This window comes from Aphelocoma coerulescens, chromosome 6 (genome assembly GCF_041296385.1).
Source record: "Aphelocoma coerulescens isolate FSJ_1873_10779 chromosome 6, UR_Acoe_1.0, whole genome shotgun sequence".
Classification (NCBI taxonomy): Eukaryota; Metazoa; Chordata; class Aves; order Passeriformes; family Corvidae; genus Aphelocoma; species Aphelocoma coerulescens.
In genome coordinates this window covers 26,679,720-26,697,886 of record NC_091020.1, presented here as the reverse complement: position 1 = coordinate 26,697,886, position 18,167 = coordinate 26,679,720, and the positions used below count along the sequence as shown (strand labels likewise).

At 44.3% G+C, this 18,167-nt stretch overlaps 1 protein-coding gene across 1 annotated transcript in view; it reads left to right on the top strand.

The window, feature by feature from the left end:
* Nucleotides 1–14,534, top strand: part of XPNPEP1 (X-prolyl aminopeptidase 1) — a 31,490-nt gene extending 16,956 nt beyond the window's left edge. The window contains exons 9-20 of the mRNA XM_069019983.1: nt 453–663; nt 3,365–3,454; nt 4,728–4,778; nt 5,903–5,961; nt 6,650–6,727; nt 7,240–7,311; nt 8,932–8,992; nt 9,809–9,878; nt 11,038–11,211; nt 12,078–12,154; nt 12,829–12,927; nt 13,982–14,534. Of these exons, the coding sequence (XP_068876084.1) occupies nt 453–663; nt 3,365–3,454; nt 4,728–4,778; nt 5,903–5,961; nt 6,650–6,727; nt 7,240–7,311; nt 8,932–8,992; nt 9,809–9,878; nt 11,038–11,211; nt 12,078–12,154; nt 12,829–12,927; nt 13,982–14,110 (1,171 nt within the window). The 3' untranslated portion in view covers nt 14,111–14,534. The remainder of the gene's footprint in view (nt 1–452; nt 664–3,364; nt 3,455–4,727; nt 4,779–5,902; nt 5,962–6,649; nt 6,728–7,239; nt 7,312–8,931; nt 8,993–9,808; nt 9,879–11,037; nt 11,212–12,077; nt 12,155–12,828; nt 12,928–13,981) is intronic.
* Nucleotides 14,535–18,167: the final 3,633 nt, after the last annotated feature.

The following is an 18,167-nucleotide window of genomic DNA, read 5'->3' as shown; positions in this document are numbered from 1 at the left end:
TCTAAGGTAAATCCTAGCTGGGTGAGTGAGTACAGGTTGTGTGTGAGGGTTGAGCTGAACTTTTCAACTCAGTGAAAGTGAGAGCAATGTGATACTTAGAACTACAGTAGCTTTTCTGTTTTCAGATTTTGCCCTTAAAAATTAGAGAGTGGCTGTTGTTTTCCTCTGTTGCTTTCCTGTTTCAAGCACAGTGATGGGATGTAGCCATTTTGAATGTGTCATACAAATAGAAATGCTATCAGCTCTTTCCTCTCACTGGGGTGGCACATCCTAATTTCATTTAAGCTGTGTGCAAGCCAGTGGTTAAAATGACATAGGACGAAGTAGAGTGTATAATTCACGATTTCCTTTCTCCCTGAAATGTTGCCAGAATGGTTTTTCCTTCCCTCCTTTACTCCAACCACTTTCAGATGTGATCTCACCTATTGGTTCTCTCCAATTTTTTTCCTCAGGCTCTTCATTGATGGTGACCGGATGATGGACCCACCTGTGAGGGAGCACTTACAGCTTGACTCCACCCTGGAGCCTGAGTTCAAAATCCAGGTGATGCCCTACGGATCTATCCTGTCGGAGCTGCAGGCTGTTGGTGCAGGCCTCTCACCCAAGGAGAAAGTGTGGCTCAGTGACAAAGCCAGCTATGCTCTGACTGAGGCCATTCCCAAGGTCAGTGGCCCTAGCAAGGGAAAATACTTTTCTCTGCTTGTTGTGGTTAGAAAGGGTGTTAATGAGGGCAGCTGGCCTCAGTTTCCCCTCTGCAAAGCCCAATGCAGGCTGGAGCTTGTGCAGAAGGGATCCAGCCATGCTGAGGTATTGAGGGGTTGTTAATCCTGGGGTTGCTCCTGCTGGAGCTGCCCTTCCAACTCGCTAAGCCGATTTATCCAAAGAATTGTCAGCTTAAGATAAAACAAGTACAGTGAGAGAGGGGAGGGAAGAGGCAGCAGGGTGAACTCAGGTCATTCTGCCCATGGGTGGAGCATTAGCTTCACGTGGACAAGCAGCAAGAACTGGAAACTTGCAGAAATTGAAGCAGGAAAGTTGAGCAGGACTTCTGGGAGGGTACATTTGGCTTGATCTGAGTGTCCGACGGTGGTTGCCCTTACTTAGTTCAGTGACTTGAGGATATCAGGCAATATGTGATGTCTTTTACTGAAGGCTGGAGGGACAAGATGACAAAGTTTTTGTCGCAGGGAACCTTGTGAGGATGCAGATAAGCTGCAGGCACTGATTGTCCATGCACTAAGTACATCTGCCGAGGGACAGCTGTAGCATCAGAATAATTTGTGTACAGCCATACTTGCTATATCTTGCTACCCTTTTGAACTTGGCTGAATAGGACTCCCCCTGCCCACCTAATATTCTAATAGCCATGAAAGAAGATACTTGGGGAAGGACACAGCAGCTGTGGACAAATAAGCTGGTTTCCATACATCTTAGGTACATCTCTTGTTTGCTGGAGATCACATTCTCTGGAATACCATCCAGTTACAGTGATATCTAGTAACTAACAGATACTGTGAGTAAATATACAGTTTTTTGTCCCTGTCCAGGGTTAAATCTTCAGACACCATCAATCCATTTCTAGGCCTAATACAGAATACTGACAACATAGTGGCTGTGGAGCATTTGGGATAAATTGTTGCCCTTTTGACTTCAGAGTAGGGAGCCCCTTGCTGTAGTCGTAATCAATGGTCTGTCCCCAGTTTGGTTAAGTTGCTGTAGCTGATTTATGTAGAGTATCCATATGGAGAAGTACAGACGGTGTGACCTAGATAAAGGAATAAAATGAGTTAGAGTGACATTATTTACCCTGCAAGCACTGGAAGTTTTGGCTGATACTGAGTCACTACAGTGCTGCATGCCCTCTGTATGCAATGGGGAGAGTCCATGTTTTGAGGAGTTCTGTGCAATAGAAAGCAGGCAAGGAAGTCTGAAATGTCTTGATTAAAAGCCATTTAGTGAGTCACTGAAAGAGCCAGTTTTCCTAGTTCCTCCCTGGCTCTCCACCACTTCAAAGCACTCCAGGCCAGTTGCTCAGCTGGTGTGAAGAACACCAGTGCTGGAAGTCCATCTAGTGTCTGTCTCCATCAGAGCCAAATATTGACACTGGCAAAAATCCATTCCATTATTAAACACAGATCTGCAAACGCTTTATAGATTTGTTTACATCTGCATGTAAATATACTTTTCACAGATTAATAGTACTTACCAGTATCTATAAAAGGCAAGCCAACCTAAGAATCTGACTATTTATCCTGACTGATAAAAGGACTTTTCTGACTTTCTTGTGACTTCTTCTGTAATTTAGTTTCTGCGTTATGTGGTGTCACTGTTTTGCTGTTTTTAAGAATTTGGAAATTGTAAGCCTGTAGGATTTATGTGAAATTAGTCTTTGCAGAGTGTCTACCGGGCCTTTCCTTGAATTTGAGTGATATTTCTTTGTATGCTGATGCATTTAAAGTAGAAAACAACATGTTGCTTGGGCTGTGCTTCTGTAGGTGCTCATCCCATCTCCTGATATATAATGGGTAGAGCAAAGAACTGTGGGGCAAAGGACTTAGTTCTTCCTTCTCCTGATGCCAAGTGTGACGAGATTTGGGCAAGTCACCTCAGCTGGTGAATTTCTGAAGATGTGCTGAAACCAGCCAAGCATTCCTGCTAATCTAAGGACAGGTGGTGTTTGAGGAAGTATGCAGTGGTAAGGGATCAGTTACTAGTTCTTAATGCAGGGTCACCCCATCCAAGCACAGGAAAGCTTTGTCTCAAACCACTGATGTAAGCTCCTCTCAGAACTGGCAGCATGTAAAGCTGAGCTCTGCAAAGGCCTTTCATGTTTTTTGGGGCCTTGATGTGTTTGTCAGAGCTGCTGATCATTAACAGTGGTGATGTTCAGTACTTGGTACCTGGGCTGGGTGCCCTTTGCTCCTTGCTACTTGAGGGTGACTGTCAGGTAACAAGTCAAGGTGGCTTTTAGGTCTGTTTCCACAGCCTAAGTTCCACCATAGCATCTGGAAGTAGTGTTTCTCATTGGCCTCTGGGCCTTCAGTGTCCATCAGCAACAGGAAACCTATGGCTCAGACACTGATATAGATCTATGGTATTTAGGATATCCAGGTCTTCACCCTGCTTCATGACAAGCTGTTATTTAGTTCTTTGGATTTCCCTATGGCTGTTCTTCCTTCAGTCAGGGACTGTTTTTCCTCTCTATTCCCCAGTGCACTTAGCTGACTATTGGCAACCAGCATCTCACAGTGCTGAAGGTTGAGAGAGGCTGCCAAAGTACAAATTGTGGCCAGGCTGAGTTATTAAATCTGTAGGATTATGTAGTCTGACTAATCCACAAGTAATCCCTGTCCTTCTGCTGCAGGCTTACCGATACCTCACCCCATATACCCCCATCTGCATTGCAAAAGCTGTGAAGAACGCAGCGGAAACAGAAGGCATGAGAAGAGCACACGTAAGTGAAGCCTTGAGTGTCTCCTTGCACATGGCAACAGGTTTGCTTTACCTTTAGGGAAAGAAATGATGTTTTCCTTTCAGTTTTAATGCTTTGGATAAAAAGCAAATAAGAATTTGGATGGCAGGATAAAAAAGGCTTTTTGTCAGACATCTGCTGTTGAAGCAGATTTTTTGCTTGTTTTGCATTCCCTTGAAGAACAACATTTGCAATAGTGTGAGGAAACAGCCTTGCTCTGTGGGAAGACTGTGCAGACTTGAGAAGTGTTGTTTGGAGTGTGGGCCCTTAAAGGGATGTTCTTTCCCCTTTGCTAGTTCTGTTGTCTTTGTCAGTGGAGTCTTCAAATTGTTATCACTTGAATAAACACAGCCTAAAGAACACAGAAATTCTTCGACACATGGTGCAAAAACACAGGCCAAGATGTTCAGAAGCAGCCAGTGTCCTCAAAGCACTCTTTTAGTCTTGTCATCATGACACTGGAAATGAGGCTTCCATGAAATGATTTCCCAGGAAGCTTCATAGTTTCAAGCAAAGAAGCTGTCTGTGAAACAGGTTTGTGGTGGGGCTGAACTTTTCTCTTGTTTATTTCCAGTTAGTTTTCAAGTAGCAGTTTTCACAATAAGAGAGAAGTGCCAGTTGAAGCAGGGCTTGTCCCATATTTTCTGCAGCTTCCTGGGAACCGGTACTTTCTATTTCAGTGCTTTTCTCTCCCTGTTAGTTAAGGGGAAGTAAAAATGATTGTACTGAGAAGAGGCTCTTTGTCACCTGCCACCTGAGGACAAAATTGTGCCTTGCTCTTGTACACATCTCCTGCTTCTTGCCCCTGCATGCTTCAAACATGTAGAAAATAAATGAAAATAAATGAAAAAAAAAGAAAAAAAATAAGGCAAGAGAGCCAGAAGCTGTGTGACAGAGACTGTGTGGTGGCCATGTGCCCAAAGGACATGTTCCCCTGTTACATCAGCAGATGTGTCGTGTGGTTGCCTTCTGTGATCTGAGATCCAAGATCTTGGCTGTTAAAGCAAAATAGTCCTGAAAGTCATGTGTGGGGTAAAGCCAGTACTTCAGACAGTAAGATATTAACTCTCCAGATACTTTTTCAGTGTTTATATAAATTACAGGGTGCAAAACCTGAAAATACCTCTTGGATCATCTTAGTTTGTGTTTCTGAAACTTACAGGTTGAATTCTTTTGCATCAAAACCTGTTTATACTGAGGCTTGATAAACTTTTCTTCTTCTCAATTTTCTTTTCTTGTGCCTATTTTAACATAGATTAAAGATGCTGTTGCCCTGTGTGAGCTCTTTAACTGGCTGGAAAAGGAGGTATTGTATAATTTTTTTTTAACTTGGAGGCTCTATTGCTGTGTAAAATTCTTCATTGGCATAAGCATTTTGCTAGTCTTTATAGTGCCTTTGCTGAAAGTGGGGAAACAATTGAGGGTTTGTCTAGTGGTTTGGTGTTTTTTGCAAGGATTTCAATCATGCTTTCATCCAAGGCTGAATTAATTTTTTCAAAAACATACTCTCATTTATTTTACACAGACCAAAGCTCGAACAAGTGAGAAATGACCTGAGCAGGCTTAGTGTAGTGTTAATGCTGTCTTGTGCTGGTTTGGTAGTGTAAATAATAAAATAATATTTAGTTTCATACAGTACTTTGGAATTACTCTCATGATAATCAGCATTGTCTGCCATTATGAACAAATTTGGTATTTATGAATGGGAGGTGCAGTGAAAATGGGATAAAAACAAATTACTTGTATATTCACTGGGTTAGAAGCACACAGAGGATGTGCAGAGTGCCAAGTGTTACACAGCACCTTACTGAGCTATGCTACTGCATGTCTGAGTCTATTGACTTTATTTTTGGAGAGGGCTTGATGACTTCCAGAAGGTGCCTTTTTACATGTCTGAGTACCTCAAGAAGTCAGCCTCAGGGGTTATGAAACCTAGCTCTGGCCCTGCTTCGCCTGTTTTCCAGTCCAGGGGAAGTTGTGTCACAGGTTTGAATTTATCAAATGCCTAAAGTAAAGTTTAACACACTTTGTTTTTTCTGCAACTGCTTCCATTCCCATTTAAAAGCATAAAATTTCTAATAGCATGGGCTGTTGAAGAGAACTATTTAAGCTTAGTGTAACCTGTCTGTGAAGAGAAGTTGCCTTGTGAGATGTTACCTCTGTACATCCCAGTGAAGTTAGTACTGCACTAACTGCTCCCTAGTCAGGGTTCAGCAATCCTTCTGTGACAGTCTCCACTTCCTTCTCAAATGCCCTGCACAGTATTGCTGGGTTTGTGTTTGTCATTACTGAGGAATGAGGACAGAAAACCTGGAAAGAAGCCACTTCCAGACTGGGTTTCATACTGCACAGACAAGGCCCAGTGCTTAAGCATACAGCATTTTCTTTGCTTGTCACTGCACTAATCCAGCCCATGTCTTTGTCCACCAGGTTCCAAAGGGAACAGTGACAGAAATAATTGCTGCGGACAAAGCAGAGGAGTTCCGCAGGTAAAAAGTGAATCTGCTCTGGGGAGGTTTTCTGGGTGGCATTTTTTATCCATTGCTTTTATTTTATTCTTTAAAAATGCATCTCACTTGCAGATGTATTTTACCTGAGGACAAACCTATACTAATGGATTTCCTTGAAAACTTGAAAGAGTTGGGAAGAATTGGGTCTCTTGGGAGAAACAAGTCCCAGCCCATTGGATCCTATCCACTTTCCTTTTGAGATAGCAATGATGAGTGCTGCAAGTTAGGACACTTTAATACAAGACAGTTGCTTCCTTTCCCCAGAGAAATTTATGTAAAAGCTAGATTTCCTCCTCTTCTGATCGAGAAGGAACACTATTTGTTTTGAGAGTTACTCCCATGTATGCATCAGCAGGACCTCTAAAATGCCTTTGAGTAAATAAGTAACAACGCAGAAATTTTTCATCACATCTCTTCCTCGGTGGTTTGGGTGGTGAATTTTCTGCTTATAAGGAAGAGTAGCTCTGGAAAACAGGTTTTCACATGGCTGGGAGAAGAGGGCTTCAAATTGTACATTTCTTCTACTCTAATTTGCTTGCCCAGGTGCTTTCAAGACCAAGGGGAAGGCCGAGGTGATGTGAAATTGAGGATGGGGCACTCCAGGTGCCCTAGGTGCCTGTTGTGCTCCTCTCACTTGTGCTGTAGTGATCACAATCTTTTCTTTCAGTCAGCAGAAAGACTTTGTTGAATTGAGTTTTGCTACCATATCAAGCACAGGTCCAAATGGAGCCATCATTCACTACAAGTAAGAGAAACACAGCTTCTCCTTTTACCCCTCAGCAAACATAGTTGGAATGAGCTGTCTCTCTTCTTCATGGAATCACAACAAAGTACTCCAGGGAGATGTTGCCTGCTATCTTTCTTTACTCCACACTTACTAAATAAAGATCTCTCCCTGCTGGCAGCATGCATGTATTATGATGCTGAACTGCTCAGGGCCATAGAAAAGGGCTTTTTTGGGGCTAAAAGTCTGGGAAGGATGAGTATGAAGTGCCACAACTGTTCTGAAATACATCCAGAAACAGAAGTTGAGGGTTTTGCTGGAAGCAGCAAAGGTCTGTACTGTAGTGCTATTTGCTGTATACAAATCCTCTCCTCAGTATGATCCCTGGCTCAGCATGTGTGGGATTTCCATCACTGCCACAAGAAATCAGAGCCAACACATCCAAACTTGCACTTAATATGGTTTCTGGACTGCAGACGTGGGCTGGAGACCTTAAAACTGTGGGACAAAAACCTTTGTGTTTAACTGCACAGGCCAGTTCCTGAGACCAACAGAACGCTGTCTGTGAACGAGATCTACCTCCTGGACTCAGGAGCACAGTACAAGTGAGTGGATGAACAGTGCTGAGCTGCCATGTTTTCTTTTCCCCATGACCCCTGCAGGGTCAGCTCACAGTTGCCTTGGCAAGCGAGGCAATGTGGAGTTTTGAGTAGACAGCAGATCAGGGCTGCTGACAGGCCTTGTTGGGGTCGGGGACAAAATGTCAAAGTACATTTCCCATCTGAGTCCCATCCATCCCTCAGTGTGATGGGAGCTGTGCTTTAGCTGATGGTTTTGGTATAAATTTGCAGGAACAGGGAGCAGGCCTGACTGCCCTGGCTTAACCTTGGGCTGCCTGCTCAGCAGCCTGCACAGCTGGGTGAGGCACCTACCCTGCCAGGATCTGCCCTGTGGGCAGATTTGACTGGTATTGAGGTCAGAACAAGGTGGGGCAAAGAAGCAGGACAGCACTGCCCTGTGGTGCTCTCTTCCTTTTCAGTGAGACTCAGAGTCAGGGTTCCTCATCCCAGTGGCCACTTGGGTCTTGGATATGTTTTTTGGAAGGCATTATATCTGAAAACTCACTCAATGCTGTTTTGACAGTGCCATTCAGTGGCCTCAGTTCCTTTATTATGGAACTCTTGACTCCATGGAAAATGAAAGAAGTGGTGTTTTTAACCAGTGTAAATAGATGAGAAGTGGCTCGTTCAGGAAGACGCAGGACAAGCCTGGCTGCCCTTTGAGATGAGCTTTGTCTTTAGAGCTATGCCTTTTTGTTATGTCAGTCAGGAAGAGCTTTGAAAAAGAGCCATACAGACATCCTTTGATAAGATTTTTACAAGGAGGTCTTTTTTCCTCCCCCCAATGGCCTAATTAACGATTTCCTTAGTGCCACTATGAAAAGCAGCCCTTTGGATACAATGTAAGCTGGACATCAATGGCACTTACCAGAGCATTGTGACAGGGATGCTTTGCTTGTCCCTGCTGAGAAGTTAAACCGTGAGTTCTTTGTGACCATGGCCTGTGTGTGCTGGGGAAGAGCACAGGGACAGGAGTGAGCATTTCAAAGGGAACTCATTATTTCAAGAGCCATTGTGTTTCTGACAGCAGGCTCAAAATGCTATTTGCAGAAGGAACTTAGAGCCAGTTTTGACATATTGGATTAACCCCTATCCAAATGTAGGATGATTTCTAGAAATCTTAGCAGAAAACATCCTGAGGATGAAAGGGATACTATCTCCCCTTACACTTCCCTTTCCTGAGCTGGTGGCTGTCATTTGTGCATAAGTATATGTTTAAAAGCTGTTAATGAATCACCTTCCATACAAATAGCCTAAATTTGGCCTGTTCTCAATGGACAGGTACCAGTTGCTAAACCTCAAATTAGCATCGTTTTTATGAGAAGTTTAGATTCTAATTTGTGAAGAGCTTTGGGATGCTTATGTTTGAAAGATAACAGTTTGAATTGTAAATCATTATTGCTACATCTGGAGCACTGTGTTCAGGAATTTTTGAGATTAGGAGCAGTTACATCATCAGTCTTGTGGAGCACAGAGCAGATGACTTTATCCATTTATGAGCTTGGTTGGTTTGTTGCAGTGTGACTGGGTTTTCTGTGCATTCTCACTTTGATCTTTATTTTTCTCCCATCCCTTTGGTTCCTGTATCTTTGTTTGCCTCTGAAGAGATGGTACAACAGATGTGACCAGGACAATGCATTTTGGCACACCATCAGCCTATGAAAAGGTAAGCTGGCATCACACTGTGGTTTGTGATCTGACCCTTATTATTAGAGATACTTAAATTATTGCTATGTAGTCAAAGTTCTCTATCGAGTTACCATTTATTTACCAGTATGTGGCAGCATTTGGATAAAGACTGCAAAGGAGACTGTCATACTTCAGACTTCCAAAATATAAACTGTTATAGAGAATTGACACCTTCCTATCTTAAAATGCACAGTTCTCATCTGCAAAATGACATGTTTCTTCTAAGAAATAAGAAAATCAGCAAACTGAGGATAAATATTACTGGTTTGTCCAATACAGGAGCCAGGAGGGTGTAATTTAGTGCAAGGCTCAGTGTTTGATGCAAGGCTCCAGTCAGATTGTGCCTAGTGTACCATATGAAAAATCAGTCTCAGACTTACCTGAAAAGGTCTTTGTTGAAAATTCACCAATGTAATTTTGTTTATTTTAAATTGCTTCTTTAACTTTTTATTAGTCTTAACTAAAACTAATTTCATTGTTATAGTTCAATTAGCCCAGGAAGTAAAAGTACAGCCACAAAGGACATCAGTCATGTAGATCAGGTGAATGCTGCTGCTAAACCTGCAGTCTGAGTTTGTGATGCTCTCTCTGTAGTTACTGGAGAGGGATCTTCAGAGTGATTTAAATGTCTTTTGCTCATGGTTTGCTTTGGCATTTCCAGCCACAGGAGACCACAAGCAAGTTTTTCCATATCTTTCACAATTTGCTACAAGATGCAGCCTTTCTTTCTCTTCTTGGGAAATAGAAAGCTTTTTCTTTCCCTCTTTACTTATGGCACACATTTCTTTGACAGGAATGCTTCACGTATGTCCTGAAGGGACATATAGCTGTGAGTGCAGCCATCTTCCCAAATGGAACCAAAGGTGGGTTGGTGAGTTGGAGTGTTTTGACCTCTGAAGAGCCATTAAGTGGTCTGAGAACAATGTTATGATTGACAGGTCTAGGCAGATTAGGCAGATGTTGATGTAAATGTTTCTGTCACAGCAGTTTGGATTCTGGATTACTGATGCCTTTTCTCTCAGTATCAACCAGTGCTGAAAATTCTGAGGGGGCTGAAGGATATTGGAAGTGCTCTGGCTCTAGGGTGATAGGGACTTTCATCAGTCAGTGGCACTCTTGACATGTCTGTGACCTTTCTGTGCTTGGAGGTTGTCTTTATTCTTTACTAATGGCCCTATCAAAGTGAGAGGTCCCTTTCCAGCTTCATAAGGACTGGCTAATTCTCTTCCAGTTACTGTGGAATCTCTTATATCAGTGGGAAAATACTTGGGAAAATGACACACAAAGGAGCTGTTTTCATTTTGTGCAGGAGAAGCTGTGACATACATCCACCTCTGGTGAATTTGTTACAGTTATTTTCTCCCTGATCATACCTTATACAAAACCACCTCTTTTTAGAGATTTCTTTAGTTTGCATTCTTGGGTAGGCAAGTTAAAAGCAGCTGCACAGTGCTATGAGAAACCCAAACTGAAACTGAAAGGTGTCTGAACTTGGATACATGGGTGTTCACATGCAGGCAACAGAAATTCTGTGCCCTCTGATTGAAACAGTGTGAAATGGGTGGTCATCCAGGCAAGAAGCCTGGCTGATTAGTCCACTAAATACAATTTCAGCTCTCCTATTTTCAGTTCAGTTAGTGCAGCTCCTTTTACGAAAGGTACTGAATTTTCTGTGGGACCTTTAACCATTAGATTATTTTCTGAAAATGCCAGTGGAACAAGCAGCAGTGCAATGTTTGTTACTGACCATCTTCTCAAGACCTATGTAATGGAAGAGAGAGGGGCTCTTTAGCTGAGAAAGAGCCTGAATGTCACAATTGTCAAATCTGCCCCATAACTTCTAACCATCCAATGACTTGCTTTCTTTGGTTGGTGGTGGTGGAAACTTTTGATGGGGGTGCTGGTAGGTTTTTTTTGTTCGTTTTTTTTTTTGCATGTTTTTCAGGTTTGAACCTTCAGTGTGATTGTCAGTGTCTCTGAGGGACCCTGACTTGATTGAATTCTCTCCTTGTCTGTCTACAGGTCATCTTCTAGACTCCTTTGCCCGCTCTGCCCTGTGGGACTGTGGCTTGGACTACCTGCATGGGACAGGACATGGAGTTGGCTCTTTCCTGAATGTACATGAGGGTCCTTGTGGCATTAGCTACAAAACCTTTGCAGACGAGCCCTTGGAGGCTGGAATGATTGTCTCTGATGGTATTTAGCACTGGTGATTCTCTCTGGTCACTGGGGAGGGACCAAGCTCTTAAGGATGCAGAGGGAATAGATGTGACAGTGATGTACAGGAAAGGTTGGATCAAAAGCTCTGGGCCTGCTTCCTCAGCTTGTTGTTTTAGTTGTCATTTAAGCTGTCTAGGTAAAGACCCTCACTTTAGCTTTTCACCTTCCATGAAGCACCTTTGCAGTGGGGTGCTGCAGGACTGCTTCCTGCTCTCTACAGCACAGGCTGCAGAAGAGCTGTGCTGACCAGCTGGCCCTGGCATACTGTGGAAGAACTGGCTGCAGTACAAGGTGGACACCAAGCTTTCAGGAGCTGATCCTGTCTTTGCTATGGGCTATTTGAGGCAGCTGTTAAATCTTTGCATGCCTTATTCTTCCAGTAGTAAATTAACAGCCTGCTGGGGTTTGCTGAGAGACTTGCATTCCTTCAGGGCTGCAAAGTCCTCTCAGGAAGTCAGGGGAACAGTCTCTAAAAGAGTGTTTTGAGGAAGGGGTTACCCACCTGCCTTTCATGAAGACATTAATATTTTCAGAGTTTCTGGTATTTGTATATGACACAAGTATTCTGTGCTCTCTCTTGAATTCCAAGGAGCTTCTGAAGCTTGAGGGCTGTCTGTCTTGTTTCTGCTCTCTTTGAGAACTTCTGCTGTCACCTTGCTCGGGGCTTCTGTGCGGATTTATTTAGTAGCATCAGAAATTTGTTTGCCTCTGTGGTTGCCTGATGTCAAGATTGCTTAGTGACTTCAGTGGACTAAAGACATAGAGGGGAAGTTTGGCCATAGGGAATAAGAACTTGCAGAGTGCAGCAATGTGGCTTATTTAATTACTGTCTGTTTCTGCAGAGCCTGGCTATTACGAAGATGGGTCCTTTGGGATCCGAATAGAAAACGTCGTCCTTGTGATCCCTGCTGAAACCAAGGTGAATAACCTGTTCAAGATACACCTTTCTCCATGACTTGCTGGTTATAAAACTTAAAGTACTGGAACTTGAGGTGGGACCATGCTGCAGACAGTTAAATCCTACTCAAGATTCCCGGTCTCCAAAACCCCACACTGGTGAACAGTGGTTCTAAGTCACCCTTGTTAATGGGGGCACAGAAAACAGCTGCAGAGTTTCCATGGGTTGAAATGTGTGTGTGAGAGTTGTTTTAAATTGTTTTCTGTCTGTGTATTGAAGCATCTTTTCAGCCCCTTGGAGTCATTGCTGTAGAACTGGTTGACCTCAAGTTGGGATTTTCCTTTCTGGTAGAGAGTCCTCAGCAGCAGTAGAAACGAAACTACAGATCTTGACACTATAGTTGCCAGTCTGGCTGGTTATGCTTTTAGAAGTGCCAGACTGAAAATGATCATATAGTCATCAAGCTGAAGTCCTGTATGATTTTTGACCTTTAGAAAGGGACCACTGAAAGAAGTAACTAAGGTTTATATTGAGATTCTTTGCTTGAGCTGTAAGAAAAATGTTACTGTAAGTTGCTACCCTCTCATTTGAGTGTTACCTGGGTTGTTCTGTAGTGATGACATAACCAAGGAGTAAGTATGATCCAGGTGGAGCTGTTTCTAAAACCATACAATCCGTTTGTCTTTCTGCTGCAGTACAATTTCAAAAACAGAGGGAGCCTGACTTTTGAACCCTTGACCCTGGTTCCAATCCAGATGAAAATGATTGATGTTAATTTGCTGACAGAAAAGGAGGTAAGTAAAACAGGTTTGCATCGCCTTCTTTACACTAGAACCAGCTTGTTCTGTTCTGTTTGCAAGAACCACTGGCCTTTGTTCCATTTCATAGATCCAGAGAGCAATCCTGAGCACTCTGACTTATTTTTAAGCTTGATCCACTTTGAAGTGAGGGGGTGAACTAAACGAGCTTTTCAGAGGTCCTTCCTATCTAAGTTATATGAGGGCAGTGAGGGTCCCACCAACTATGTTGTTTTGGTAGTTCCCTTAGTACGATACTTGCTGCTATCATCTCTTTTCCTACTCCTGCCTTAATTTGCTTCTGGCAAATGTCTGTCTTATGATGCTGTTTCCCCAAGGACTATTGTGATGACTGTTCCATCTTGTTGTCTCTATCTGCTTGTGACCAGTCCCATTCAGGCACACCCCATTGTTCAGTACATAGGAACTCTGCGCAGACTTCTCTGACACCTGCTCAGCAGCGTTTATTTCCTGAACAGCTTCATACTCTAAGCTTTCTTTTTAAGTCTCCAACTACCTTCTCCATGGCATATTTCATCCTGTTTTTCTACCATACTCCTTATTTTACCTCAGCACATCCTTCTCTTTGGAATGATAACCCTGTTTTGCATTTCTGTTTGCTGAGGAGGGTTGTGGAGGGTACCAAGATCTGCCCTAGGGTTACCTGTTCAGATCAATAGGGCAGCTTCTGCCTCAGGAGTGCATTGTCCAGTTACAATTTTGCAAAGCTGTTTATTAAACTGTGCCAAGGCAGCTATTCAGACTTGCTGGAGGCAGTGATTTGCAGAGACTTTACTTGTCAGCTGAATTGACTCTTGTCTCCTCTGAAAACCCAGAACAAACTGCTTCAGTTCCTACCCTTATCAAATTTACAAGTTACTTCCATATAATAGAGATCTGAATCCTGTTCAGGACAGGATTCCAGTGCAGCCTAACAGCTCAGACCCAAAGAGCACAAGGACCTACCAATGTTTTTGGCTGTACATAACTTGTAAGGTCACGAACTCTCTTCTGTGTGTGTGCTGACTGTCCTACCCCTCCCTTTCTCCAGTGTAACTGGGTGAACGAGTACCATCAGAAGTGCAGGGAAGTAGTTGGAGCAGAGCTGGAGAGGCAAGGCCGGCACGAAGCTCTTCAGTGGCTGCTCCGGGAGACGGAGCCTCTGGCCAGAGTTCAGTAGCACCACCATTGTCTGCGGTGTGTAGAACATCAGCAAGGCTCCCTGTTCCCATCACCTGCGTCTTCTGGACCTTGGCACTACCGGGAGGACATTCTTCAGTAAGCATTTGGAAGTCAAGAAGGGATTTCATGTAGTGTTTCTTGCCCCACAACACGTGTGGGTAAGGTGGGGCTGAGGAGGGTTGCTGTCTGAACAAGTGTTTTGGGGGAGGGATTGAGCATAGAAAACAAACAAAATAAATCAGCACGTTGCCTTTGAAACAGGGGTCTTATTTCAATAATGATTTTAAGAGGCAATACTGGAATATTTTATACTGTCTGGTTTTTCACTGTGAAAACTCAGTATTTTTGCATACTTGGGTTCCAGTTGCTAAGATGTTACCCACACAGCAGGACTGATTACTGAATAAAAGATTCCAATCTGCCTTTTGCTCCGTCTGTCTTCTCTTGCAGTCAGTGATGTGTTGGGTTTGGCAGCTTGAAGAAGGACAGGAACCTCATCTTTCCACCTTTGTGTGCATGCAGCTCAGACAGGGAGGAAATATGTATAGGACTGCCTGGTGCCAGGCATTGGGCAGAGGTTATGGAGAGAGCTGGCAGGAGCAGTCGGTTCTGCTTTGTGACAGGTCCTGGAAGGATATGGAGGCACTCGGCAGAGGTTTGTGTGTGCAGAGCGCCCGGGCCAGTACTTCTGTCTATTGTTATGTCTTACTGAGTGCTTGTTCAGCCCATGGCAGTGCAGGATGCGTGGGCAGTATCACGGAATTGCAGCTCTTCCTGGACACAAAGCAATGAGTAAGTTAAAATAAATAAATATGCCCACAATGGACAAAGGCCGAACTCTGCGGCGGGGTCAGTCGGCGCGGCCGGGCCGGGCAGGGCGCAGGGACACCCGGTGGCCGAGCGAGGTACTGCGGGCTGAGCGCTTTCCTCGGGCATTGAAGCTTTCACTGCAAGTGTTTGATCCGAACGCAGCTTCAGTATCAGATATTAAGAGAACAATCGGGTAACGGCAACTTAAATTCCTGATATTTCAAAGAAATTTTCAGAGCAAGTGGAAATGTTTGTTTATGTAGTTTTCTTTCCCTCTTCCCCCAAGAATTTCTGAGGGAAAAACTAACCTCTGTTAAATGGCATGAAATTAGTATTTCCCTTAAGTCCTGGAACTCAGAAGCAGTATCATGCAGTCAAATGAAAAAGGGCTGGGAAGAGGAACAAAGTTCCTCCTAGCTGTTTTTTCCAGGGAGGTGATAAAACAGAAGTGCAGTAAGTGCTTTAAAAGGTCATTTTCACCCCTCAGCCTCTGTAGACAGGTACATGTATTTAAATATCCAAGTGCTTTCCCACCACCTGCTGGAAGCATCTACTTTCAGCTCGGCTGTGATTGTGGAAACCCAGCTCACACTGTAACCACTCCCAAGTGTCTCATGAGTCTGTGCTGTCCCTTAAAACAGCTCAGGCAAAAGCTTTCTGCCAAAGGAGCCTGTTGCCTCTGTGGGTACAGGATGGAAGGACAATCGATCACAGCTGTGCTGTGTCAAGGCAGGCCTTTCCCAGGAAAATCCGTGTGTGTTCAGTAAGGCTGAACTCAGGAGCTGGCAGCCCAGCACTGCAGCCTCCCCCAGCCCTGTGGAGCTGAAGGAAGGCAGCTGCTCTGCAGGGCAGTGCTGGCAGCTCCAGCAGACCCTGCTGCTTGCTGCAGGCTGGTGGGGGGAGGGCACTGCTCACCCAGGTGTTCCCAAGAATGACATCCCAGATCTCCTGGCAAAGACTGAGCCTGGATAGGTCTCTTCAAACGTAAGGACAGGTGCTTCCCACAGGAAGGCAGAAGAGGAGGATTTCTACCAAACAGAGGAACACAGAAGCCAGGGATGCTTTTGTCCCTGTAGCCTAAAGACAGTGTGGCTGGCTTGGACACTTTAGTGGGAAGGGGGAGCACAACACCAAAAGCAATTTTCCAGGTTTGAATAGTCTTATAAGACTTTTTCCCCACCTCAATTTCCTCTTTACAGCCAGATGCCACCTTGGGACCAGTCCCACAGCAATCACAGAAATTCATGGCTCATTCTCATCCCAAAGTCTCCTCCAATGCACAGGACCACAAGTGGGGCAATCCATACTTGTATTCTCCTCTAGGCCCTGGGAGTCTCAGCAGATCCCTCCCACCATTCACTCCCCAGCTCATCCTTCCATGCCACACCACCCTGTGGGGTTTTGTTTCAGGGACTCTGACACCAGCTCTTGGTCACATCTGGAGATCTTTACCCCTTTCTCAGATTTGGCACCTCAGCAGAGGGACACGGTGTTTGCAGGGCAGGGCTGCTGACACATTCCTAACTAAGGCGTTTGTCTCTCTCCCTATTCACTCCTTGAAAACACAGCTACGTTTTGTATCCTGTCCTGTCTGAGCTTTAAGTTTCCAATGGAAATTAAACTTAGATTATTTTTTTTCCTTTTTTCAGGTTTTGATTTATTCTGTAAGTGCCTGCTTTCTCTGGGTGGTCTTTCCCTTCCCCTCTCTTGGTGGAAGGAAAAATTTAAGGAAGAATGGAGCAAGGAAAAAATTGAATGGAAACCAAATTCCTGCCAGGTTTAGATTTTATTTTTGTATGAACCATCCACAGAAATAGCCACAAAATTATACTCTTCAAGTGAAAAATGTAATTTTATTTGATTTTGAAAAAAAAATTCCATAGAGGCTTTTATTGCAGTTGTGGGGAGGCAGGAAGGAAGGAAGGAAGGAAGGAGCATTTTCAATAACAGCATACTTAATGATCTATTTTCAAAACATTTTGTTTTGCAGCACTTTTAACCTAGTGGGCACCTTGGAGCTTCAGATCATGCTGCAAAGCACATTTCTGTGCTGTGAGACATCATCTCTTACAGGAATGCCTCTGGGTTAAGCCCATCCAGTCCCATCCCTGCACCAACCCAGGCGCTTGGTGGCTGCATCTCACCACCACCATGTGATCCTGTTTCTACCCATGGGACACAACTTCAGCAAATGTGAACCATACTCAAGGCCCACGTGGCCACCCTGCTTTATGTCACCAGAACACTTCCCTGTCTGTCCCCTTCCCAGCTGTTAATGTTTGTGCTAGAAATCTCCAACTACTCTATTGCTGCGTTTTGGGGCTCTGGAATTCTTTGTTGCCTTGGACTAAAAATGTTCCAGCAGGAGACAGACCTTATTTGCCAGTGAAGGAAAAGCCGTATCAGCTTCACGGTTCCATCACGAATCATGATGCACGCATTGGCCATGTGCCTGTTGGTGTACAAGGCTTTTGAGGCAAATAAACCATTTCTCCTTGAGCAGAAGGATTCATACTCATTCATCACCAGCAACACGTGCTCCTTCCCTCATGGAGGGAAGCAGCCAGGTGACTGCTTGGCTTCTCCAATCACCCCTCCTTCCTCTGTGTGTATTACCTTAAGTGTGCCTGGTAGCAGTAAAGTTCAGTTGTTTTTTAACTTAAATGGCTCATAACTCACCTATAATGGAAACCCCACTATTGCATGACTATTAAACTGGTCGCTTCCCATAACAGCTGTTGGAACAAGTTTTGATTGCCAGCATTAGAAAGAAGAAAACTTCTGAGAATATGGTCGCTGAGGGCCTCCTCAGCAAACTCATCAAACCAGCCTGACATGCAGGCTGCACACAGGGGAAATAGTTGCCCAGAAACACTGAAGGGCTGGGGTGTGTTGTGGGTGCTTGTTCCTGTGTTTCCTTCAGCAGAAGGTGAGACCCAGCTGGTGGGAGCAGCCAAATATCAAAGCTCTCCCAGGGATCCAGAGATGCCATCTTCTTTCCTTTGCCACTTCCCCTCCTCAGGGGTCTCCTTGGGGTGGGGTGGGGCAGAGGACAGCATGGAGCATTTTGGAAGATCCTTGTAGTATGCTGAATGATCCTTGGTCATTCAGGCAATGGATAAAACCCCCACCTGCTTGTTGTCACCTGATGCCTGCAGGGGACCTGTCTTTGCCCAACCCCATCACCTTTTGGAACTCAGTGGGGTGAGTTGGCTGCTGCTAAGGATTGTTGACATTTATTTTTG